General features: G+C 45.9%; 1 protein-coding gene across 4 annotated transcripts in view; it reads right to left on the bottom strand.

Annotated features, from left to right (window-relative positions):
- Positions 1–4,694: 4,694 nt before the first annotated feature.
- Positions 4,695–25,405, bottom strand: part of ITGB3BP (integrin subunit beta 3 binding protein) — a 44,549-nt gene continuing 23,838 nt past the window's right edge. The window contains exons 5-9 of one of the 4 annotated variants that reach the window (XM_007480469.3): positions 21,712–21,790; positions 19,612–19,705; positions 18,372–18,431; positions 12,618–12,668; positions 4,695–5,049 (exon numbers count right to left, since the gene is read on the bottom strand). In XM_007480469.3, the coding sequence (XP_007480531.1) occupies positions 12,619–12,668; positions 18,372–18,431; positions 19,612–19,705; positions 21,712–21,790 (283 nt within the window). In that variant the 3' untranslated portion in view covers positions 4,695–5,049; position 12,618. The remainder of the gene's footprint in view (positions 5,050–12,617; positions 12,669–18,371; positions 18,432–19,611; positions 19,706–21,711; positions 21,791–25,405) is intronic. The other 3 variants (XM_007480468.3, XM_016429867.2, XM_007480470.3) reach the window with 3 other exon arrangements.

Below are 25,405 nucleotides of genomic sequence, written 5' to 3'. Positions count from 1 at the left end.
AAATCTAAAATTCATGTCTGAAAACCCCTTAAAATCAATTTGAGATATTAGCTCATCAAATTTTCCAAAAGTTGTTATACAATTGTAACCAGTTTTGATGAAGTCCATCCTTCCTCTGTGCTTTTATGGGCTTATTCAATAGTATTTGTTCAGTATAGTTATAGGGGAAAGGTAATAGAATATAACTAATAGTTAAAACAGAGTAGATTAAATTGATTCCGTAACAGAATAGTATTGAACACATTAATATATGAACTTAAAACAACAGAATTAAATCTTAAAGCAGACAATCAGCAAAATACAATAAAATACAGAGCCTTTCATAAACAGTGGAGTCTGAAAAGGCTTAAAATGTTCACTTCCAGTCTCTTTAAAAGTTCCTTCCCTGGGATCTCCCATAGTGAGGGAGAACATGGGTTTGAGGAATCCCAAACTGGATGAATCTTAAGAGATCGGGCAGGTCCAAATGTCAAAGGGTTGTAGGGAGATGAATTTCTCCCCTAGATCTCAGGCAAGATAAGTGAAAGGATCAGTGCACTCACGAGTGGTAGTAGAAGCTGAAATAGGCAAGGTACTACTCTCTCATAGAATACCCTATGCTTGTAATTTTTACTTCCTGTTTGGAAGAGTAAAAAACTTCCCTTTCCCTTCCCCCCTGAGGAAAAATGCTAGGGAGCAGTTTGGTTCCCCGGCCATGTGGAGAGGGAGTTAGGCTAATTGTTGTCTAAGGAAAATACACCCCAGTTTTTACCAGTTGCCTTGAGAGGCATGCTCCAAGTTTGTGAGTTCCAAAGATATAGCGGCAGTTACCAGCAGGAACGAAGTTGGGTCTGGGGCCAAAGTCAGAATAGAGGAGCAGGAGCAGGACTAGGAGCAAGCAAGATAGGCAGCAGCAACCAAAGGCAGAAGTGAGGAATGAGGAATATGAACATGGGCTCAAGCAGATGGGCAAGAGTCCTCAAACTGAAAACAGCCAGGCCCATAGGGAGGGTGACCAGGCAAAAAGTAGGGACTGAAGAAGTAAGGCAGGAGCTTCAGAGTTCTCTTGGAGTTTGCGAGGCTGGATGGGTGGGTGGGTGGGGTGGGCAAAAAGCCTTGGCAGGAGAAATGTGGCTTAAAAATTTATCTAGGTTATCTTAAAAAAAATTGAGTGTTTTTCTCATCTTGTTGACAAAAACTTTAAAAATTAAATTTAAATCTCAATAATAAAATATTATATTTTAAGGGATTTATTAATGATCATTAGAAATAAAGGAATAAAGAGGATACAAAATAACCATGTGTCTGTGGCTGATTAGCCCATTTAAAATCCCTGCACCTAGCTTACCACCCCCACCATGCTGGCTACAAGCCCAAGAAAAGAGGCCCAAGAGGGCCACCCACTTGCTAATATCCTCTGTCTACAGGAAGTATGTAATGACAGGAAGTCAGTGGGTTCTTTTTTAGGGTAACAAATTTTCAATTACAACATTTAGTCACTCAACCGTCTTCGTTGCTGTATAGAATGTCTTGGTGCTGCTTGTTTCAGTCTTCAGTATTTCATGCAGGGTTTTCTAAAATCAGCTTTTTTTCTCATTTCTTATGGCTTAGCTTTCCATCCCAGTTGTAGGCCACCTATTTGGCCATTCCCCAATTGGGTTTACCTTCAATGGCCAATTCGTGGCCACCAAAAAAAAGCTGTTTGTTGGAGAGCCTCAAGGGTTCTTTTCCTTCCCCTGATCATCCGGAAGGCAGATCATACAGCGTTATTGCTGGGTTGTGAGTATAGGAAGCAGTTTGAGAAGTCTTTGGGCAGAATTCCAGATTGCCCTCCAAAATGGTTGGGTGTGTTCTGTTCCACCAGCAGTGTATGAGTGTTCCCATCCCCTTCAGCATTTGGCATTGTGCCTTTCATTTTAGCCAATCGGAGCTGTGTGAGACACCTTAATTTGCATTTCTCTAATCAATAATTATTCAGAACACTTTTTCATATGACTATACATATAGCTTTGATTTCATCCCCAAACTGTTCCTATCCTTTGACTATTTATCAATTGGGGAATACCTCGTATCTTATACATTTGACAAAGTTTTCTATATATTTTAGATATGAGACGTCTGAGAAACTGTCTATAAAATGTCCTCCCCAATTTTCTGCTTTCTTTCTCATCTTGGTCACGTTGGTTTTATTTATATAAGAACCTTTTAAATGTAATCCAATTTATTTTTACATGGCAGTGCCCTGTCTCTTGCTTATTCATCATTCTCCTATCCATAAATGTGGTAGGTGGTATGTTCTGTGTTCTTCTAGTTTTCTCATGCCTAGAGGTCCTGCCTCCTTGATCTTAGCTTGGTTAATGGTCTGAGGTCCGGCCCACATCTAGTTTCTGCCAGAATGTGTTCTAGCTTTCCCCAACAACTCTTACTCCAACGCTTCAATCTTTACATTTGTTAAACAAAATTGCTATAGTCATTTACTGCCGTGTACTGTATGTCTGCTGTGTATTGTACGTCTGCTCTGTTCTCCTTTTCTATTTCTTAGCCAGTGCCTGATAATGCTGAAAACAACTGCTTTAGAACAGAGCTGAAGCTCTGCTCCTGCTGGACCTCCTTTCTTTGCATTTTCTATTCATTCATTCATTCATTCATTCATTCATTCATTCATTCATTCATTCATTCTTTTGATATTCTTGACCTTTTGTCTCTCCAAATGAATTTCATTTTTTCTAGCCCAAGAGAATAATCTTGTGGTCATTCCTGCGACCCTGAACAAGGAGATGAGGGAGCTTCGCATTTTTATATTGGCTCTGCCCATCCACAAACCGTATTTCCCCAATTATTTAAAGCTGAGTTATGTGTGTGTTGTTTCTTGAGTTGTTTTGGCAGAGAATGCTCCAAGGGATACTCGCTTTTACCCTCTAGGCCTTTTCACCATTGCCAACCTGGCTTGTGTCTCTGCAGTGCTTTGTAACGTGTACCACATCCTTTTATCAAGCGGCTCCTGGGGCTCTGACACTGCCCAGCATGAGGGTAATCCCAGGATTCAGCAAAGGCAGCCCCTGCCCAGAAGGCACCTACAATCTAGGGGAGATGAAGCCCTTCCTGGGCTCCCCTGGGGATGTGCGAGGCTGAAGGAATGGGGGACAGGCAGGAGGCAAGGGCTGCGTAAGTGGGACTGGAGGCAGCTTCACTGGCAAAGGGGCGGAGCAGAGGAGGAGCTGTCAGGCCCAAACCAGGGTGGCCAAACCAGCCTCACAGGGTCCTCTTGGTGCAGCCAGCACTGCACAAGCTTTACTGGCAATCACACCACAATCTGAGTTTGCATGGAGCGAGAGGAGCCACCCATATTCCGAGAAAGCTTTCTGCCCATCCCACACGGGCCTGGCAGCCTCCATGGCCTCCAAGAAGGAAGAGCCCATCGCCACTCCATTGGGGGGCCCCCAGGACACAGCTTACTCCCATTCCACACTCCAGAACTGCCCTAGCCCTTCTCTGGTTGCTGTGGCTTATCTTGATGTCATTGAACCCTGTGGTGGCACAAAGTACTGTAAAGATTAAATTTAACTCTCCCCTGATTTGTGAAAATGAAATTAACTCTCCCTGGATTGTGAAGATTAAATTAACTCCCCTGCCCATTTTTAGATATAATCACCAAAAGTGTAAACATCTCACTTAATCATTGAGTAGGGGAAGGTCTGTGACCCACGTGTGCAATTGTGGGTGACGAATCAGAATCAAACTGACTGCTCCCTGGGCAGGCCTAAGCAAAGCTTCAACTGTAATTGGTAGACATGAAAGTGGAGGAAGGCACAGGAAGTGATGTAAAAGAAAGTGTCTTTAAAAGGGAGTTACAACTTCCTGTGGGGAGATCTTCAGAGATCTTCGGAAAGATTTTCAGAAAGAACTTCAGCTTCTTCTGGAGTTCTGAGTTCGAGTTGGAGGTTGGTGAATAATCCACTGACTGAACCTGAGACCTTTCCTAGTGAGACTGTCCTTGAATCTCTTCCTTTAGACTGACACAAGGTGAATGAAAAAGGCTGACTCCTTTCCTGGATTTTCTGAAGGGACTAGCCTCAGGAGACCTACCTTGCATCCCCAGGTCCTTGGCTACAAGGGCCGAGCCAGGGGTTGGAGCAAAATACTTGGTACTTGGGCTAGATATCTTACCCTATCCTCTCTCTGATTTTCTAACTTCACTCTATATTTTGTAAATAAATTGTAAATAAATCTTTTTGGAATTAAATTCCTGGTGACCCTAATTTTGAATAATCTAGCCCAACTTTTTTATAAGTAACCCTTTTTCCCCTTACAGTACTCCAGGGCTGCTGGGAAGAGATCCTCGCCTTCTTGGGCTTGTGGTCCACAAGAACCCCAGGCTCTCTTGTGTCTGCATCTACATTATCTGAGTTATTTCGAACTAACTCTCAGCATAGGAGCTGGAACATGGCAGACCCTACCCAAAGGCCTGTTCCCTTAATAGGTGCATCCATGCACGCATGCAGAAAGAGGAAGAAAAACCAAGCACGACGGGCACCTCTTCTTGACAATATCTTGTGGGTTACATTTTTTAAAAGAGGATTTTTTTTTTTTATACATTAAATGGTTATGTTGGCGATTCCCACCCGGCCACAGCAGTCTGTTTTCTGTCTTTTTATCTGGGAATCAGATCCGATTTGGGAAATGTAATGCTTTTCTAAAACCAGAAAACAATAGAATTCCATCAAGTATGCCATTGTCTGCTTTATTAAACCTGCACAGAGGAAACTGTACTTAAAGTATAAAAAATGGTCTGTGCTACAGAATCATAAATCAGGCTCCTCTCGCATACAAGCTTTCATAAAAGAGTCATGAAGAAATGCATTATTTACACTGAGATGATCTGCTCGTGTGTGGAGTAAAGTTTAAATGAGATGCAGGAAACATGCTCTTCCTGTGCACCGGCCTGGTTCCGGGAGCCTCCCGAACGGGTCTTTGTCGGCCAGCCTGACTGACGAGCGTTTCTTGGGTCCCTTTAGATCTGGCCGGGCGGCTGTCGGAGCTGCTCTGGGTAGCGAGTGTTTCTCCCAATGCCTGCAGGACAGAAAAGATGGTCAGGAAGTCACTGGGCCCAAGTGAACATCGGCTGAGCCCCCCGCCCCCCGCCCCCAGGCTCCACTTCACAAATAGCCTTTCCAGGCCAGCAGAGGAGTTCAGGCATGGGGCCGGCACTCAGCATTTCTCTGAGGCCCCGGAAAGTCCAGTTCTGGCCCCATCCCAAGAGCCTTCGGTTCAGGAGGCGCAGCCGACCTCTCCTCGGACAGGTGCTCTGACGTCACCCCGGACAAACCGCACGAACACGGACCGACCTTCAGGCAAAGATCGCCGATGATTCTAAATCCGGGCGTTATCGACTAAAAACAGCAGCCCCCCCTCCTAGGCCCTGGATCTCAGGCCTGGGGACAGCCGGCAGCTTTGGCTGACCGAACCCCAACTTATCCACATCCCTTTGCTAATGGTGGAGGAGGTCAGAGCAAGCTGGGCCTCCGGGAGGGCCTGACCGACGGCAGGAGCTCCGCACGGGGTCAGAGGAGAGGGAGGCCCTCCCGAGGACCGTAAGGGAGCCAGTGAGGCTCCAGGCCACACGAAGAAAGGCCAAACGACTCAGGAGGTCCCTTCCCACCGCGATCGTCCAGGACATGGACAGAGCGAAAGGCCATCCCGGGAAGCCCTGAGACGCCGCCAACGGAAGGTCCAAGTGTCTGCACGGGCACAGCCGGGAGGTCGAAGCCAGAAGAACGTCTCCCATGCGGGGGTACTCAGCATCCTCGGGGCTGCCTTGGGGAGCAGCGGCAGCCTCAGTACCAGGAGGGCAGCTGCACAGCGCTGACTCCCCGCAAGGTGCCAGGCAGCCGGGAGAGGCCGAGGAGCCTGCCGACCGGCCCGCAGGCTAACAAGGTGGAGGAGATCCATGGGGGCTCGGGGGGCCCAGAAGGGAGGCCAGGCCGAGAGGTGGGGGGGTCCCGAGGTGGGGGGGGTCCCTAGGGACGGAGGGTTCCAAAGACAGACACAGGAGTTTTTATTGCTTATAGCAGTAACTGGAGTGAGCTAAAACCAGGAGAACAGACAGTTATAAAGCAAACATCGTAATACAAACGAGATACGAATCCCAAAGTGAAGTGGAGAAAACGTGCTTCGCTCCGCCATGATGCAGCTGTGCTCAGCTTTTTCATGGGCCGATGAGAACGCGCCCACAGAGCAGAAATGGGGGACATGAGACTCCCACCACGAGCCCCCTTAGGGATGCGGAGCTCCGGCCTCCTCTGGGCTGGGCCTTTACAGAGAGGTTCCTCGTGAAGAAGCAGAAGCGAAGCTGTCATGGGCCTCGGTGGTTGGTGTGAAAATTGGCCACATCATCTGGTGGAGCCGGGAGACCCCAGGAAGGCTCAAGTGGGGCATGGACAGAACAGAGTGCGAGGATGAATGTGGAAAGGCCTCTGCCTCCCCCTCCACAAGCTGCTGCCTAAGGGGCCACCATCGGTGGGAACGATGCTGCCATTTTGGCTTTGGGCATCGTGTCGATAGGCTTGTTAATAAGCATGTTAGGATCCTCTGGCTGACGTCACCTGGACCGACTAGATCCACTGTCCATTTCTTACAGAACCTTAAACAGGCCTCCCCTTCTGCAAGGGAGTCTTTTGACACCTTCCTAATTGACTCTCTCGATCCCCACCGCAGCTCTTCCAAACCTCTTCCTCCCTCCTGGAACCTTCCATGGCTCCCCCTTGTGAATTTCAAAACTACTCAACCCTGTTCAAACCATTCTTTAGAAGATGGGATTTGGCTATTTCCTGATCAATAACAATAGAGATACTTGGGATGACAGAATCAGGTCTTGGAAACTATACAATCTCCACCCTACTCAGGGTAACAGGATTTAGGAAGGGCTGCAGCAAAGCTCAAGATTTAATTATTTGAGAATATGGCCTTCAACAGACATGTGCAAAGGGGACAGACCTCTGGGCGGTCCTGGGTTAGGCTAGAGCCACCATTGGCACAGGTGAGAGACAGGAAGTGAGGTAGAGGACAGCTCAGGAGTTCTGGGGACTTCCTGTGTGGAGGGAGAGGGTGGGGGTTGGAGCCTGGTGTTTGGAGTGGAGGAGCCCTCAGACTGTTTCTCCATTTCGGTCATGTGAGTGATAGGGACTGATCTCTTTTCTTTGCCTCGGCTATCTAGGGCCTTGGGCCTTTGGCTCAGCTTAAGCAGAATGGGTATTTAAGCCCTATTTCCTTCTCTCCCTTTCCCCCCCCCCTCTCTCTCTCTAATACTTTTCTTCCTCTTGTTTGTAATTAAAACACCATAAAAAGGTTAACAGCTGACTTAAGTTTTCATTTAGGAATTACATAGCTGAATTCCTTGGCGACCTTAAATTAATATATATCAGTTTTTTAAAGTGATTTCCATATCACATTGTGGCTGACCACGGGAGTCTAGTGAATTCCCTCAATAAACTTCCTGAATTTTCTTGCCTTTTTACTCTACCTTCTCACCACTTAGTCCTTATTAACAGCTAACTCGGCTTAAAGACACAGCATTTAGAACAAGTGAGTATAAAAAACTTCTTCTCTCTTCTCTTTAAGTTAAATTGGAATCAGCAGTTTTTTCTTTTCTTCCCTTTAATCTTAAGGGGCAGCTGGGTGGCTCAGTGGATTGAGAGCCAGGCCTAGAGACAGAAGGTCCTAGATTCAAATCAGACCTCAGATACTTTCCAGCTGTGTGACTCTGATAGTTAGATAGAAAACAGCTGTTTTAAATCTTAGCAACAGGACCCTAAAGTCCTGGCTGGGAGAGCTGTTTCTAAATATCCTTTCCCTTAAGGAACAACTACCTAGATTAGGAGAAAATAAACAAAAAACCCTGTGGAAAGTTTTTTGCTTTGTCCTGCTCCCCACGTGTTTTGTGAAGACTGTTAGAAAAATAATTACTATATATATATATATATATATATAGATAGATAGATAGATAGATAGATATAGATAGATATATGTATATATATATATATATATAAATGAATACTACATTCTTTGACATTTATATGGCAGTTGAAGAATTAGGGGCATTGAGGAATGCAGGATACCTCCAATTTTTTATATTTTATATTAATATGTGATGTCATTTTTGTACTCCTCAATACTGTATTTAGAGATGCTAAAATGAAAAAAAATTGAGGATAAAATGCAAGCCCAATTAGAAGATCTAAAATGTTTCTTACAGGATCAATTGGAAAACACCCACTCTACCAGAAACAGACCTGTTTCTGAACCTTTGAATGAGGAAATTTCCTTCCCTGAAATAGAGATGGAAAAAACCTTCCCTATAGCTCAGTTAACAGACTGCTTCTCTCATGTAGTGCAAATTTTGACTGAATTTCATCCCCAAAACCCTTCCCCTGCAATCCCAGTTTCTCATGTTCCCTCTCCAACCGAAAACCAAATTCCAATGCAAAGGAGATCTCATCCTAGAGAAACCTGTCCTTGTCAAACTGACCCATAGATACAAAATTCAACTAGAGGCCTGTTTCCTCTAAGAGAAGTACCTGAAATAGGACGGAATGGGGATGTGGTGACTTTAAGACATAGGATACCGTTTACTCCCCAAGAAATAAATGAATTTATACGAAATATCCCCACATATGAACAAGATCCCTTTCTAGTAACAAAAAAGATGGGAGACATATTTTTTCAGTATATTCCATCTTACAAGGATGTTGAGAACTTGCTACAGGCTTTTTTAACTGAACGTGAGAAAAATAAAATAATTGCTCATGTCAACAAAACCCGGGGGCGTAATGCAGCTCATTGGCCATCTCAGGATCCCGAATGGGACTATAACAATCCTGAGGATTATCTACAACTATACCATTGTAGAGAGGCCATCCTTATGACAATGAAGGAATGTGCAGACAGTACAGATAAGTGGATGGAACTTGAAAAAATTAAGCAAAAGGAGGAAGAAACACCCTCCAGATTCATGGATAGAATAATCGAGTTTGGGGACAGATACTTGGATTGGGACCTAACTAAAGAGAATAGCTTAAGACAAGTTAGAAGGATCTTTGTCAATAACTCTTGCAAAGCAATTAAGAATTATTCTAGAACATAATGCCCAAGACGGTCAGATATGGACCTTGAAGAATTGCGAAAAACAGCTATATATGTTTTAAAGGGAAACAAAGAAAAGGAGGAAGAAAATAATGATGACATGGAGGAAATGAAGGAAAAAATGAGATGTGTAATAGATAGGATAACTAAATTAGAAAGTGGGCATGATAATGAACCAACGACACTTGCCTCTCTCCAGAAATCTAATTATCAATCCATTACCTGCCACTTCTGTGGGAAGAAGGGCCACAATAAGGTACAGTGTAGAGCTTTTCTCAAGATTATAGGAAGGAATACTCAGTTTAATAACAACTACAAAAGTGATAATTATAGAAATAAATATAATTATGACAATGAAAACCACAACTTTAGGAATGATGACTATAGGAATGGATATTGGGAAAATAACTCAAATGAAATAACTCCACAACAAAATATAAAAAATGGTGCTCGTCCAAAAAATACTCGAGGCGCAAATGCCCCTCAGGGGGATGCCCTTCAGGGGGGTGCCCAAGGAACTTCCCAAACACAATGAAGGTGTCCAGGGGGGGTGCTGGGGCACAGGAAACTCTGATGTCCTACTACCCGTTGTCCCTATCTACTACCCCCCCATACTAATGAACCCCATGTTACTTTAAAGGTGGGTAACACCTATTATGATTGTCTATTAGATACTGGAGCTTCCTGGTCTGTATTAAAGAGAACACCTGATTTACAATGTTATTCTGTTGGCTCAGAAAATGTAATGGGAGTATCAGGAATAACCCAAAGAGTTAAAAGACTTCCTCCTAGAATGGTGTCTGTAAGGCCCCTAGAGGTACAACATTCCTTCCTTTTGATGCCTGACTCCCCTTTAAATTTGCTGGGGAGGGACCTTCTATGCAAACTCAGAGCCACAATAACCTGCTCCCCAGATGGTTCTTTATCATTGGAAGTACCGGAGGAATCTTTAAATTTACTCCCTGTAATTCTCTCAGAGAGTCAGGAGAAAAAAAGAGCATCCCACCTTTGCAATACCTGAAGATATACCAGAGTCTCTTTGGGCCACATCTTCTTCCGATGTAGGCTTACTTAAGTCAGCTGTTCCTGTGCAGATAAAAACTAAATCTAGCCCACCTCCTTCCATTCCTCAGTTTCCCCTCTCAAAAGATGCAATTGAGGGAATTACCCCAGTAATTAACTCATTAATTGCACAGGGAATCATAATCCCTTGTAAATCTGAATACAACACGCCCATCCTGCCTGTTAAAAAACCAAAAAGAGGGCCCGATGGCAAACATCTCTATAGATTCATGCAGGATTTGAGGGCTGTGAACAATCATGTTATAAAGAGACACTCCGTAGTTTCCAATAATAATGCTATTATTTCTTCTATTCCTAGCACAGCTACATACTTTACAGTAGTAGACTTGTGCTCAGCCTTCTTTTCCATACCCATACATGAGAACTCGAGGCATATCTTTGCTTTTACCTGGCAGGGCCGACAATACTGCTGGAGTCATTTGCCACAAGGTTTCGTAGACAGCCTGAGCTTATTTGAGCAAATTTTGAGCCAAGATACAGATAATATAAAATTTAAAAACAGCAAATTAATCAAGTATGTAGATGACCTACTCTTGGCTTCAACAGATGTGGAAACATGTCAGGAAGATAGCAAGCACCTTCTTTTGGAATTGCACAAAAGAGGTCATAAGATCTCAAAGGATAAGGTTCAGTGGTGCCTCCCTAAAGTAGAATATTTGGGGTTCATCCTAACTGCAGGTGCCCGCTTGATTTCTCCCAAACAAATTGAGAATATTCAAAATTTAGGTGCTCCTACCACTAAGAAACAGTTGAGAGCAATTTTGGGAGCAACCGGGTTTTGTAGACAATGGATTCCTTGCTATGGGGAAATTACTAAACCCCTCATAGCACTAACAAGGGATTCGGTCCCTGAACCCCTCAAATTAGAACCAGAACACCTGTCAGCTCTATCAGATCTAAAAAAGGCTATCCTGTCTGTCCCCGCTCTAGGCATCCCAGATTACAACAAGCCATTTACTTTGTACATGAGCGAAGAGGGGTAGCTTCAAGTGTTTTAACTCAGACTTTGGGACCTTCTCAGCGCCCAATTGCCTATTATTCTGCCCAACTGGACCCAGTAGCATCAAGAGCACCACCATGTCTTAGAGGAGTAGCTGCTACAGCCTTACTAGTGACAAAAACTGTTTATTTAGTATTGGGATGCCCATTAACAATTTTGTGCCCACATAACCTCTCGGCTAAGAATGTTGCTTCACGTTTTACTGAAAAACATGGAGGCCATTCATCGAGTTCCTCCCCTCCTCATGCCCCATTGCCCAGATGCCTCCTGCCATGATTTCTTCCTTCCCTTCTGTCTCAGACGTAGAGGAGACCCTCTTCCTGCTCAAGACTGCACAAATGATCTCACTCCATCCCCTCTGCAGCAGAGGAGACACCCCTCTTGTCCCATCTCCTGGATGCTCCCATCCATTCATCCATCGATCCATCCCGACTTATCCCCACATCTCTCCTCCCTCCTGGGACAGTCCTTCCTTCCCCCTGTGCTCCACAGTCCGCTTCTTACTTCATTCTTGGCCCCTCCATGGACACAGCAGATAGCCTTTTCTCAGTCCTGCTGCTTCCTGGTCTCTGCCGCTTGAGGCAGTGAGCCCCTCTCGTGGTGGGCTCCCCTCTCTTGGTGGGCTCCCCTCTCTTGGCGGGCTCCCCTCTCATGGTGGGCTCCCCTCTCGTGGCGGACTCCTCTCTCTTGGTGGGCTCTCTTCTTGGTTTTCCGGCCTCACTGCTTGCTGCTCAGTTGCGTGCTGGACCTTCATCTCGGGCCCTCTCCTTCCCCTCTACACGACGGCTTGTGGCCATCTCATCAGCTCTCGCAGAGTTGGTTGTCACTCGAGGCCGGGGGCCCTGGGACCTCCTCAGATGGCCCCAATCACTCCCCTCCTCTCTGGTTAGTCTGGATCCTGCCAGCACCCTCGCCACTCACAACTAAGATTTGACTGGTAACAATTCCAGAATCCCTTTAGAATTATTCATGAGAAAGCGGCATTTCTGAAGCTGCTCCGGTGTCCCAAGGGTATTCTCTCTGTCAAAGGCGAGCTCCTACCATAATTTGGGAACAAAACAAAAACAACCACTTTCCTTGTCTTAAAACCAATACTGGAAATTGGCTCCAAGGCAGAAGATTGGTCAGGGCTGAGCAATGGGGGTTAAGTGACTTGCCCAGGGTCACACAGCGAGGAAGTATCTGAGGCCAGATTTGAACCCAGGACCTCCTGTCTTGTAGGCCTGGTCCTCAATCCACTGAGCCACCTAGCTACCCCCTGCCATAATTCCTTACACAGATCTCCATAGATTAGCACTAGATAGATGAAAGGACAATTTTGTATTTTCTAACAGAAAACAAAAATAATTAAACATTTTCCCATTCATCCAAAGACAAGGAAATTTTGCAGAATTTAGCCATAAAACCAAAATGTTACCTCAGGTCATAATAGATTTGAGGAATTCGTAGCTGTTGAGATGTCCAAAATCTGTGGGGAAAAAAAATTAGTGCTTTAAAAATGATTTGTCAAACACCAGAAGCAAACATTTCGAGTTAAATTACAATGAAAATAACCTATACCACCAGGCCTGCTAAATGTACCCGTCACATGTCCACTGTAAGATAGTAAATTAGCTAATAAGCATTTATCAAGGTACAGTTTGGTGTCTCAGAGGATAGAGCGCCAGGCCGTCAGGGTCAAAGCTGGCCTGGGCACTTCCTAGCTGCATGACCCTGGGCCAGTCCCTTATCCTCAATTGTGCAGCCCTCTTCAGCCTCAGAACCACTCCTCAGTCTCAAGGCTCAGAGGGAAGATAAGGGTTAAAAAAGAAAAGAGCCTTTAAGTGCCTCTTCTATTCCCAGCAACAAGAGGCTGGCGGGAGGAGGGCTGACAACTGTGATACAAACACCAGGGACACGACCGATTGGAGAGAGCCCGAGAGGGAGGCAGAGAGGAAGCTCACCTCTTTCTGCTGGCACTGCTCCAGGGCAGCGCCTCATGGCCCGCCACCACGACCCCCCAAGACATGACTGGTATCCAGGAGGTCCCTCCCTCCCCTGGCGGGCCTCACGAGAAGAAAGCAGCACCCTATGAGGAGCTCACGGATCCGGAGAACCAGTGGAGGGGGCAGCCCTGCCTCCTGCTGTCCGCACCTGACTCGCGGAGCTGGCACAGAACGAGGGCAGGCAGGCGCGTCAGCTGTTTTCCAGGGTAAGGACAACACTGTGCCTAGACTAAGAAGCTCCCGAAGGCCTGAACATCCAAAAGTAATGCTATTGGGAATACGTATTATAAGTGCAATCAGCAGCACGAAGGCCATAAACTGTCAGCGTATACAGATGCTCACTGAAATGAAATGAATTGTTTTTATCACAAGGAAATGCTGTTTCAGAGGTCTGCAAACTCATCCGATTTCTGAACCCACGAGGTTGTTTTAAGTACAAAAGACCAACTGAAATCGGTTGTTTAGATTTTTGATTATATTCCAGAGCTGTATTGCTTAAGGCAGCGCCTGTGACACAGACATTCCATAATCATTTAATATGATAAAAATCAGTGATGATTAACGTCGCCTTTTGGGGGATTCCATTTCATCCCACACGTGAAACAGGAAAATACACCTTCTTCAGCCTGGAAGGGAAACAACTTGGGGGGATCCAGCCCCATCGAGGAAGGTTTTAATGTAAGGTCCATCAATTCTGTCTAAGCTTAGTTCTTCATTGGCCTGTTGGTGGGATGACTCCCAGGCACGGAAAAGCCTCGCCTGGACAGCTCTTTGTATGGGAACTGATGGCAAATTAAATAGGGTTCTGCATAAGCACAGCAAAAAGCTCTTCTCAGAGTTTCTTAGAAATCTTCATTTTGGTGAAGGGGGAAGGTGCCTCCCTAAACTCGGCCTAACAATGACAACAGCACAGCCACTTGCAAAGTTGTGTCTCTGCTTTCTACTACATCATAGTTGAATTTAATCTAAAAAACCACTAATGTGAACATTCTGGTATCCTTTGGATTCATTCCCCTCCCTTGAGCTGAATAAAAACAATTTTTTTCTTCAATGTGAGGCCTGAAACCAATGATCTTGTCTCCTCTGTTCCTCTCCCTACTAGTAATTAGTATGCAAACCGCCCGTGTAATTACGTACCTTTCATAGATCTATATAGCACCAACCCTGAAAAGTTCTGGAATCTTTTTTTTTATTCTGAGGGGCAGGTGAGGGAGGGGACAGAGGGAGGCCAAATTCTAGTACTCTATAACATTTACAGAGCTAAAACAGGAAAAAAAATGTTCACCTGTCGGGTGATATAAAACCAATCTTCTCCTAAATGTACCAGAATAATTTTCTCCACCTCAAGCACAGTTAAAGCCTTCGGTCTATTCATTACTGTCTTTTTATAGTATTTTTATTTAATAAAACCTATTAAGACTACCATACAAATCTCTTTACTTATGCTTTTATCTTTTAACTGATCAATTTTTATATTGCTGACATCCCTTCTTGCCCATCTGCTCATTTAAACATTCATAGGATCTGAGCTATGTCTCTGGAGAAAATGTCTGTAAAATTTGTTAGCGCTGGCAAATGTGTGTGAGTCAGTGATTGCACATGACGAAATGCTTCTCACAGAACCAAATTTGTTTCTGTAGTAAGCAGAACTGTTTAAATGTTATTTATTTTTATGTTTCAAAGAAAATATATTGTGAAGTGATGCATTGATTTAAGACGTACAATGTCTGTGTACACGCTCGAGGAGGAGAATTTATGAAAGCTTTGCACAAGTCCTTTAATTGAATTTTCCAAATCTCTCACCACACACAAATAATCAATACCTTCTGCAGAGAAAACCAGTCAGAATTATTACAGTCTTTCTTTTTCATTTTGTTGTCATCAGCACATACGGAGCACCTGGATTTCTGCAATGTCTGCGGAGAACTTGCTTCAGGCCTCTCTCCCACATAATTGCTGCTAAGTGACTCCGAGCCGACAGTACTTTTAAAAATTATTTACTCATTATTTAAATGGTCAACTGTTATTCCTTTGGGAGTAAGGACATTTTGAATACGGTAGGAATGATGGAGTGGGCCTGAATATTAACAGGCCACTTTAAGGACTTCATTAAATCCTTGGCCAGGTCCAAAATGGTCATTTTTAAAAATAATCTGTACATCTGTTAGAAAAACCTTGGTAAATTGCACAAAAATTGGAAGCCTAACAATCTCGACTGTCCGTGGTCCGTACGGGAGCTGCCAGCTGGGCCTCTCTGCAGGTCTGGCGGAGGCCAGCAGATGTACATTAATGTATATTTAAGTGTCAGAAAAGGAAGACTTTCATTTCTCTACTCCAAGAGCACTGAATGTAACAGCATTAGAGCAGGATATTTTTTGTGGTTATTCCCCCAAAATTCATCTTTGAAACTTCAAAACAAGGCTTTTTTCAATTGAAGCACATCCCCGGAAAAAAGATGTAGACTAATGTACACAAAAAAAAGAAACAAAGAGTTATCTCACGGGAATAAAAGTAGAGCACGGAGGCCGTTTTTTTTTTCCTCAAGGAAGGGGCTGAGTGGGAGAGAGATGCACATATTTAAGTTGGGGCAGGGGAGCCCTAAGCCAGTGGGTGGTGGAAAGAAAAGGCAATATTCAATCTATGATACAGTCTGAGAATAACGGGAAGAATTTGGTCATTTTAAAATCCTTTGACCAGGCCCCTCTTTATATGTAAAAAGAACATAGCTGACTGTTAAAAAATAATGCAGAAATTTTGGTTCCATCTTAAATTGTTTTCCAGCATAGACTTGGAAATTCTGAAATATTTTCTCTAGTAAACAGCTGAAACAGTGAGTTTTCTGGAAGACTGTTTGCTGTCACTACACAAAGTCTGGCCTCACATTTTTATTTAAGATATGCATAACCCAACCTACACACTTCTTCTGAGCACAGACAAAATGTGTTTTGGACTGAAGCTCTCCACCTAGACTTCATCTCTTGGCACACCCTGGGCCTTCTGCTTACACTTTCATCAAAAACATTTTGTTTCCTCTAAGTGCTCGGCATGGACAAACAATGAAGCTATTTCTTATGTCCCTAACAAAACCGACCATACCAAATGCCGAAGAATGCTGCCCATTGACGAAGGAATGTTTCCCATCGAGATGTCTGAAGTCGAGGCTGTTTATGTAAAGTAAATAAATTTCGCGTCTTCCCATGTGATGAAAATGTGACATTCCATCTGCACGAACCCACAGAATGGCCACATTTTTAAATCTTCAGCAGAACGAATTAAAAATAACGATGAAAATCCCCAACGGAAAAAGAACCTTCGATTACACGGTGTACTCGGCGGCCACCAAGTTCACAGTCTTCGGGAACCTTCCAACGACTTCGCTTTTTAGAGACAGAGAAACGAGTCTTCTTTGCTACGAGGTTCTCCTCTGAATCCCTCATCCGCTGGGCACTCTGCCCGCACCCCCCATTCTGCCCCAACTGAATCCACTTGAGCCATGGAGCTGCCCCTTCCCGCTGCCCAGTGGATGCGCTTCAGCTGGACGAAGTGTGAAGCAGCGTCTCATTTCCACACGTCTGCTTATTGCTGACGGGAGAAATGCGACTCCCGCGGAACAAAGCAAAGTCAGCCCTGAAACGGAGAAGTCGGGGGCCGGGCACGAAGCCCCCAGATGCTGCCACTTCCGTCCGTGCTCTACGTGCCCTCCAGAAGCCCATGAAAACCCGACCCTTCTCGGACCGTCCTGAACCCTGAAAACCATCACGTGCTCATCTGGAACGTCACAGTGATGTCAAATGGCAAGACCCAGCAAGTCTCGCAAGAATTGCCAATACTCCCAAGACTCGAGGAATAAAACAAAATGAGGCTGTTTCCTGTGCGAGCCCTGACATCCTCAGGGGGCATAATAGGAAAAACATGGGAAATAAAGAGGTTGGAACAAGGGCCAAGCTGAGACTCTTCTGATGACTCCTCGGAGCAGCCTCGTGCCCGTGCCACCCTGTGGCCTTGGAAGCCATACTGACGATCGCTTCTAAGACGGCTTAAGAAGGGAAAAGGAAGAAGCCTCCCCTCCCCTCCCTTCTTTGGTTCGGGCGGACGTCCGACCCCAAGAGCCCAGGAAAAGGCTGCCACCAAGCCTGGCGGGCACGCTAGCTGCTCCTTCGCTCCCCACTCCAGCGGGAAGACCTCCCAGCAAGAGCACCCCAAGAAAGAGGCGGGGATCGCCAGGAGTACTTCATGAACTGTTTCCCAGGGGGCAGCACGCTGAAAGAAGCAAGCCTGCAGCCCCTGCAGAAAGCAGCTGACAATGCAGGGAGAGGCGGCGTGCGCGCGCCGGACGGGAAGGGGCTGCTTCTCTTTGAGAGCCTACAGGGGAGGGCCTAGAACGGATCTTTGGACCCGTCCTACACAACAAATCCACACGGAGATCTTTAATTATGGCTCCTCAGCAGCCCTGTTGTGGGGTGTCATTTATACGTGTGAAAATATCCTCCCCACAAGCGGACAGCAATTGATGACTTCCAGGCTTACAAAATATCCGCAGAGCTAACTGACTTGCCTCTGGCCGCAAAACCAGTACGTAGAGGAGAAATCTGAACCCAGGACCTCCTGGCTTGAAAGCCACCACGTTCCCCGATGAACAACTAGCACAGCTCCGTCTCAGGGAAAGAATCCACTAAGCCTATGACACCCTCACTTAACACACTAGAAAGCGGACTCGAGCTCATTAGAAAAGGCACCAGTGGACCCAAGACAGTACTTATAAGAAAACCGAATCTGCGATCCCCTGAGGTAGCAGGGACAGTGAGAGGGGAGCTAAGAAAATCCGGTGTTGCGCTGCCTCAGGCTGGGGGCGTCCAGTTGATGAAATGTCATCCCGACTCTGAGGTCCCCCCCGCTGCTCACACAGTGGCTTCTCTGGACTCTGGGGAGCCCCTCTCTCCTGGGGCTGACTTGCCAACTCCAACAGACACGGGCCCTGGTGGCTCGGATCGGCCTCCAAAAAGAACAGGACAACCTCGAATGCCAAAGGCATCGCCAGAGGGGGCAGGTCTCAGGCCTCTGCCTCTCTGCGGTCCCGTATATGAAGTTCACAGGCCTTCCCAAGCCCCCCACCCCAAAGCACGCCAGTCCTGGCGAGCGGCCCCCCCTGGGAGTCAATCAATGAGGGGCGTTCCCAAGGCCCTTACCTCCCGTGGAATGCTCTCGTGTTTTCTGTCTTGGCTGTTCCTGTTTTCTTACTTTTATCACTTAAAAAAACCAAACACATTTCAAAGTTAATATCCCCAGTTTTCAGGTAACCCCATACAGAAACAAGAGGAAAAGAATGAGAAACCCTATGGAACTAGAGGCATAAGGTCTAAGCTACGTAACCTTAATCCATGTAACATCAGGCTTCCCTAAACTGAGCTGAGCCTGGGTCCCTCTGGGCATTGGAACCTCCTGAGGAGCCCAGACCCTGGGTGGTTTGGGAATCCTCCCTGGAGGAAGACGAGTTGAGGGAATTATTCTGAAAAAGGGCTGCATGAAACAAGTGATTTCTAATAACTACATATTTAGTATTTCAGGTGGGAAAACATCCCTGGCACTGAAATTCTGTCATGGAACCCCATTCACAGAACAATATTAATCTACAAAGCACCTCCAGGCTTACAATTTGCTTTATATTTATTCTCTCTCTTTTTTTTTAACCCTCTCCTTCTGTCTTGGAGTCAGTACTGTGTATTGGCTCCAAGGCAGAAGAGTGGTAAGGGCTAGGCAATGTGGGTGAAGTGACTTGCCCAGGGTCACCCTGCTGGGAAGAGTCTGAGGCCAGATTTGAATGTAGGACCTCCCATCTCTAGGCCTGAGTCTCAATCCACTGAGCCACCCAGCTGTCCCCCATTCTATTCCTTAATCCTCAGAATGATGCTGTGAGATGAGTGTTACTTTCCCAATCCCACAGAGAGGGAAACTGAGGCTCAGAGAGCTTCTGTGACCCATGTGCATGAGGCAGGACAATATCCAGGGGTCTTCTATGCTCAGAGCTGCCTACAGTTTCAGAAATGCTGTGGTCCCCCCAAAGAGTAATATTCCAAACATTTAGCAAGTTGCCATTCCAGGAGAAATGACATTCACAACCCAAAAGCCTAGGGCAATGTTTTCTGTTTTACTTTTACGAAATGCCATGCCTCTACTGAGCAGGTCATTAAGTGACTTCCTCTCATTTTAACTGGATTCCGAATAACATAGTAACGGCATCAACCATGTTGGACACATTTAAGGATTTTATCAGTTCAGGAAATATTAAATCTTGCCCCCAATGGCTAATTATAGATGCAAGTTCATATAACACTTCTTTGGCACAAACTGCAAAACTTAAGAGATAATTTTGAAAAGTGCAGAAAGTGTAATGAAAAATACTCATGAGAACTTCTAAAGTGTCATTACTCAGTTCTCTGGCTTTTTGGACCTCGCTTTTCAAGTCCAGGGACGTCTGGGAAACACCAATGAGATTTTCCAGCTCTGGCCGGCCCATCAAAGCCTAAAACAAAGGGGGCGGAAGTTAGAATTCTGTTAATAAGATCACGATCACCCCACACAATGTGTGGGGACACATCATACCCCATGTTATGCTGGTCCAAACAAAACGTCCCTTTCCATTCTTCATTCAAAAGCCTAAGCTCTCTGAGGGGCAGAGTCAAGATGGTGGCTTAGAGGCAGCAAAAGTTCAGACCTCTGAAAACCCTTCCTAACAACAGGACAGAGCCAAGGAACCCTTCTACTGGACTCCACTTAAAAGGTTCGCCCCCCCAAAAAGCCTGAATTCGAGAACAATGGGGTCTGAGGGGCTCTGAGTCTCCAGCAGTGGCTGGAACCTCTGGGCGGGCAAAGGTGCTGGTCTGGAGGGAGTACCTTGCAGGCAAAGCTGTGTCAAGCTCAGGGCTCTGAACACAGGTGACGGGGAAGCAGTTGGAGAAGAAGCACAGAGCAGGCAGCCTAGTCACAGCAGCAGACACTCCATATTGCCCCGCCCCTGAGGTTTTAGCCTCAGGGCACATCCTGCTCAGCAAGTTCAACTCCCATGGGCTTAATCTTATCAAGCCTTCAATGGGTAGGGAAGCCCAAGTTCCAACACCCCTTCCTCCCAGACTGCTCTGAGAGCCTTGCTCCAAGGGATTGACAGAAAAGCCCAAACACACAGATCCAACACATAATGAGAGGAGCAAAAGTGCAGGCAACTACAGGGGGAAAAGAAGGGGCAAATATGAGCAAACAATAGAAAAAGAAAAAAGAAATTACAATCGACAGCTTCTATCCAGGCAATGAACAAAGAGCAAATGCAACAGAGGAGGATCAAGGAACACCAAGCAAAAACACAGAAACTCCAGCAAATTGGACACAGGCTTTGGAAGAACTCAAAATACAATTCAAAACACAATTAAGAGAGGTTGAAGACAACTGGGAAAAGAACTTAAAAAGCAAGATAAGTCATCTGAAAACAGAAAATAGTGTCTTGAAAGCCAAAATTAATCAGCTTGAAAATGAAGCAAAGGAGATGAGAGATGATGCAAAGAAGATGAAAGATGAGGCAAAAAAAGATGAAAGATGATCTCCAAAGAAAATCAGACCAGAAGGAGAAGGATGACCAAAAATCCAGGGATGAAATTCAGTCTTTTAAAACCAGAATACAACAATTAGAAGCAAGAGACTTCACAAGGCAGCAGGAAACTATAAAACAAAGTCAAAAGAATGAAAAAATTGAGGAAAATATGAAACACCTCATTGACAAAACAGAAGATTTAGAAAATGTTCCAGGAGAGACAACTCAAGAATCATTGGTCTACCAGAAGACCATGACAAAAGAAAAAGCCTGGACATCATCCTACAGGAAATTATCCAAGAAAACTGCCCCAACATTCTAGAACAAAAGCCTAAGCTCTCCAGTGTGAAAAAGGGAACTATCTCTAGGACCTATGACACCATGGGCAATGAAGAAAGGCCTCTGCTCTGCAGGAGTTCGCAGCACTGACAGAACCACAGGGCTGCTTTAAAACAAGTAATCATTGCCAAACACAAGGGAATAAATGCATGCATGTTACAGTGGAATTCCTGTTCCTGCAGCGGTCACATCTTATAGCAGGATACAATAGACATACAAATAACTACTAGAAAACCTATCTATATAAATAAGTTCTTAAAAGAAAGGCAAAATATTTAACTATGGGAGGTCAGGAGAAGGAAAGATCAGAAAACTGCCATCTAAAGCTAGTTTAAATGTTGTTGAATTTCATTTAAATTTTCATAAAGTTCATTTTTAAGGGGGGGGGGAATCCAGGAAATGAAATAAGTTTAACAGAATTGTTTAAAAATACAATTAAGATAAAATGAAGTTGCCATTATCAAACATAATGAAATATAAACAGTGATATGAATTCTTATTCCTAAAACGGCTAGATTTTGTTCTAATTCTGATAAGATTTCTGCTCTTAGTACATTAGGATCAAATTGAAATAGGAAAAAGTGATAATCAATAAAAAAAAGACAAACCTTTAAATGTTTTAAACTTTGCCATGTTTCTGTGAATTTTTCTAAGGATTTGTCAATTTTATAGAGTAACATCATGATGCTGCAAAAGAGAAACAAAACCACAAAAATTACATGGAGCAGGATTATATATTTAAACATCTGAAGCCATTTTCAGAACTTTTAGTCATCCATCTTTAGAAATGATACTAGATTTTGCTTCCTAATTTTTTTGTGTGCACATTCCTCCATATTCAAGTTTATTTTTTACTCTTAATCACTCGCCCTTTCTGCATCAAGATGCTGGAAGTTCTGTAAGATAGCAGCCAAGCCTGATGGCATTGTGAGTAAGCCTAGAATCAAGAAGATCTGAGTTCAGACTTCAACACCTCCTAGTTATGTGACCCTAAGCAAATCACTGAACCGCTGTTTGTTTCAGTTTCCCCAACTGGAAAATGGGAACTTCACATCACAGGTTGTTGTAAGGATCTGAAGTAAACATTTGTAAAGCCCTTTGCCCCTGCCTGGCACACAGCAGTCTCTACGTAAGTGCTTGTCATTCCTAGACATCTCTGCTTCCTCAGAAAATTCCAGGCCTCCCTCTGTCTGACAGCTCAGTGATCTTCCCTTCTGTCCCCACTGCCATCACCCACAGGTATTCATCTACTCCAGAATGCCTTTATCTGATCATTTCATTCCAACTTTCCTCGTGATCCCCTTTGGTGACATTGGGGCTCTGGCTAGGCTCCTCTCTTTCCCTGCAGGCCCTCACACCTGTGTCTAATTGCCAATCATGATTGTCAAATGCCAAATTTAGGTTACTTTGAGTCCTTCCACTCTAACTGAATGCTTCTAAGCAGAGCTGGAGAATTCTCTCCAAAGGGACCAAATCCACTGTCTTGCTTCAGGTCTTGTGTCTCAGGCCTCCTCTTTGGCCTCCACCACTGCCACTGCCCTATCTCTTGGCCCCCTTGGTCCTGCTGCTTGGCCTGCCTATTTGGCTGCCCCTTCTTGGGTGCCCTGCTCAGCCTTTAGCCATGTTAGACCTTGAAGCACAGGGCCTCATTGGGAGCCTAAGCCCAAGTGGTTCCAAATTTGGCTCTTAAAGCCCTTTTCATCCTGGCCTCTTTCTCCCTGTCCTCCCCACCTCTACATTCCCTGCAATCTGCCCACATTGGCTGACATCCAGGCCTAGAATGCTTCCTTCTACCTCCTGACTTCCCTCAGTTTCTCCAGAACTCAGCTAAAAATCCTGCTTTCTGCAAGAGGTCTTCCCTGTAACAGCATTCTCCATAAATAATACGTGTATTTATGACACATGTATAATGCCGTGGAATTGCTTGCGAGCTCTGGAAGGGGAGAGGGAAAGAACATGAATCATGGAACCACGGAAAAATATTCTAAATAAAAAAATTTAATTAAAAAAAATCAATGCCTATATTTTGGGAGGAGTCAGGTAGCTCAGGGGATAGACTCAGACCTGGAGACAGGAGCTCCTGGATTCAAATGGCCTCAGATACTTCCTAGCTGTGTGATCCTGGGCAAGTCACTTAACTCTCACTACCTAGCCCTTAACACTATTCTGCCCTTAGAATCACTACTCATATTGGTTCTAAGACAACAGGTCAGGGTTTTAAAAACTGCCAATATTTTCAGTATTTTGTATGTAAATTTTTTTGCAAGTTGTCTCCTCTATTAGAACTCTAATTAACAGGAACTTGTTTTGTCTTTCTCTGTCTGCCTAGCATTTAGAATGCCAACTGGAAAACAGTAAGAGCCTAATAAATGCTGTTCACTGACTGACTAAACACTGGCTCAGTGGCCCTTCTGGCTCCTTTCTCTTGTGCTTCAGGCTGTGTCTGTGCCTTCATGCAGACCCCATCCTCTCTTGTGAATACCCTCACACAGTCAGTCCAGCAATGCCATCTGCAATTCCGTCCTCCTAAAGCTTCTGATGCTTAGCAGATGGCTGAGGGTCCAGAGCCTGGATGTGCTGCCATCACCAGCACCACCCACTCTACTGAGAGCTAAAACTATGGTTGAAGGCTCCTCCTGAGAGCTTTGGGGGGATTTCATGAAAAATGTCAAGACTCCAGGAAGAGGAGAGTAAGGGAAGGCAATGGGGGTTAAGTGACTTGGCCAGGGCCACACACCTAAGATGTACCCGAGGTCAGATTTGAACCCAGGACGTCCCATCTGTGAGGCCGGCTCTCCATCCACGGAGCCCTGTAGTGGCCCCTACAATGTAGTCTTGATGACTTCACTGCCTCCTCCTCCTCGGGCTTCTTCATCCTGTTCCCTAACTGGGGCGCATCCCCAAGGCTGGTCCAAGCCAGGCTCTTCTCTTTCTGGTCTCTCTCCCTTGCGCATCTCTCTGAATTCCAGCTCTTTGTGACTCTGCCCTGCAGCATCTCAAACTCAGCCCCTCAGACCCTGACTTCTTCCCATTTCTGCCTCTCCTCCTAGTCACCCAAGGCCTGTGCATGGCCTCTTTCCTTCTCTGAGCTGCCAGCTGCTGAGCCAGGCCCTCCTTCCCTCCGGCCTGCTTTGTCTCTACCTCCCCAAACCGGACGGCAGCCATCTAACAGAGGCTGCTGCGGGACTGCCCTCACCCAGTGAACTCGACCCTCCCTGCTCCCCCCCCCCCGCCTTCCCAAGGGTCCTCCCCTGTGACCCCCCCCCTCCTGCCCGTCTTTCCAGCTCCGCCAAGCAGCCTGCCTGGCCGCTGCGGTTCCGGGGGCTTTCCTCTAAAAGTTTACCTCCGATTAATTTTGCCTCTAGTTATGGATGTAAGTGCTGTCCCCCTGGACAGGGTGCAAGGGCCTCCGGGGCGCCTGTGCTCGTCCCACTGACCGAGCCCCTGCCCTGTGCCGGCCACCTGCTACATGCTGGGGGGACAGAGAAAAGCTGCCCGCAGACAGTTTGCAGTCTAACGGACTGGCGCCGGTGCCAGCTACACAAGGAAGCCCTGAGCGCAGGGAACGCCCGGCAGGAAGAGGGGTCGGGAGAGGCGCCACAGAGGCCCGTTAGGCTGAGAGCAAAACTGACCTTTTCTGAGGATGCAGCAAGAGCATCCCCAGGAGCCCCCTAAAAGGCTGGCAAAGGAAGCCGGAGCGCCGGAGCCCATCCGAGGGCGCCAGGCGTTACCGTTTCAATCTGAAATGCTACCGAGGTCTGTGGCGGCCTTCTACCTCACTGCCCGCCCTCGGGCACCACCCGTCTGCCCCAGGACTGAAAAAGAAGCACCCTGAGCCGAGCGTTGCACAACTGAGATCCGCTTTGGCCTGTGACCGCACATCTCTCCTAGGGGGTTTGCAGAGCTGGGCTTTGTGTCCTCTGGACGTCAGTGAGACGACAGTCTTTAGACCCCAAAAGGCCCCGACCGTGGCAGAAATCGGTATTAAACCGAGTCGGAGAAAATGCAAAGTCACCGTGACGATGGCGGCAGCGGCAGATGGTGCCAGAGGAGGAATGCCAGGGGTGGCGCGTTCCGTAATCCATTTTGCTCTCAGAACATAAAGTGTATGGAAGATCACATAAAATATGAGTGTGTAGGTGTTTGTTTGTAAATGCGCTTTATTGGCGTGTAGCTAAAGGCCTGCCTTTGGAAAATCTGTCAGTCCTCTAACAAGTACAAGGCTGGGACCGCTCTGTGTGAAGACGATGGGGGCGGCCAGGCCCGTCCTGCCACCGCTTGTTCCCCGCACTCTTCGGGTGT

Source organism: Monodelphis domestica, chromosome 2 (genome assembly GCF_027887165.1).
Source record: "Monodelphis domestica isolate mMonDom1 chromosome 2, mMonDom1.pri, whole genome shotgun sequence".
In the NCBI taxonomy this organism is placed as follows: Eukaryota; Metazoa; Chordata; class Mammalia; order Didelphimorphia; family Didelphidae; genus Monodelphis; species Monodelphis domestica.
This window is presented reverse-complemented; position numbering and strand designations above follow the sequence as displayed.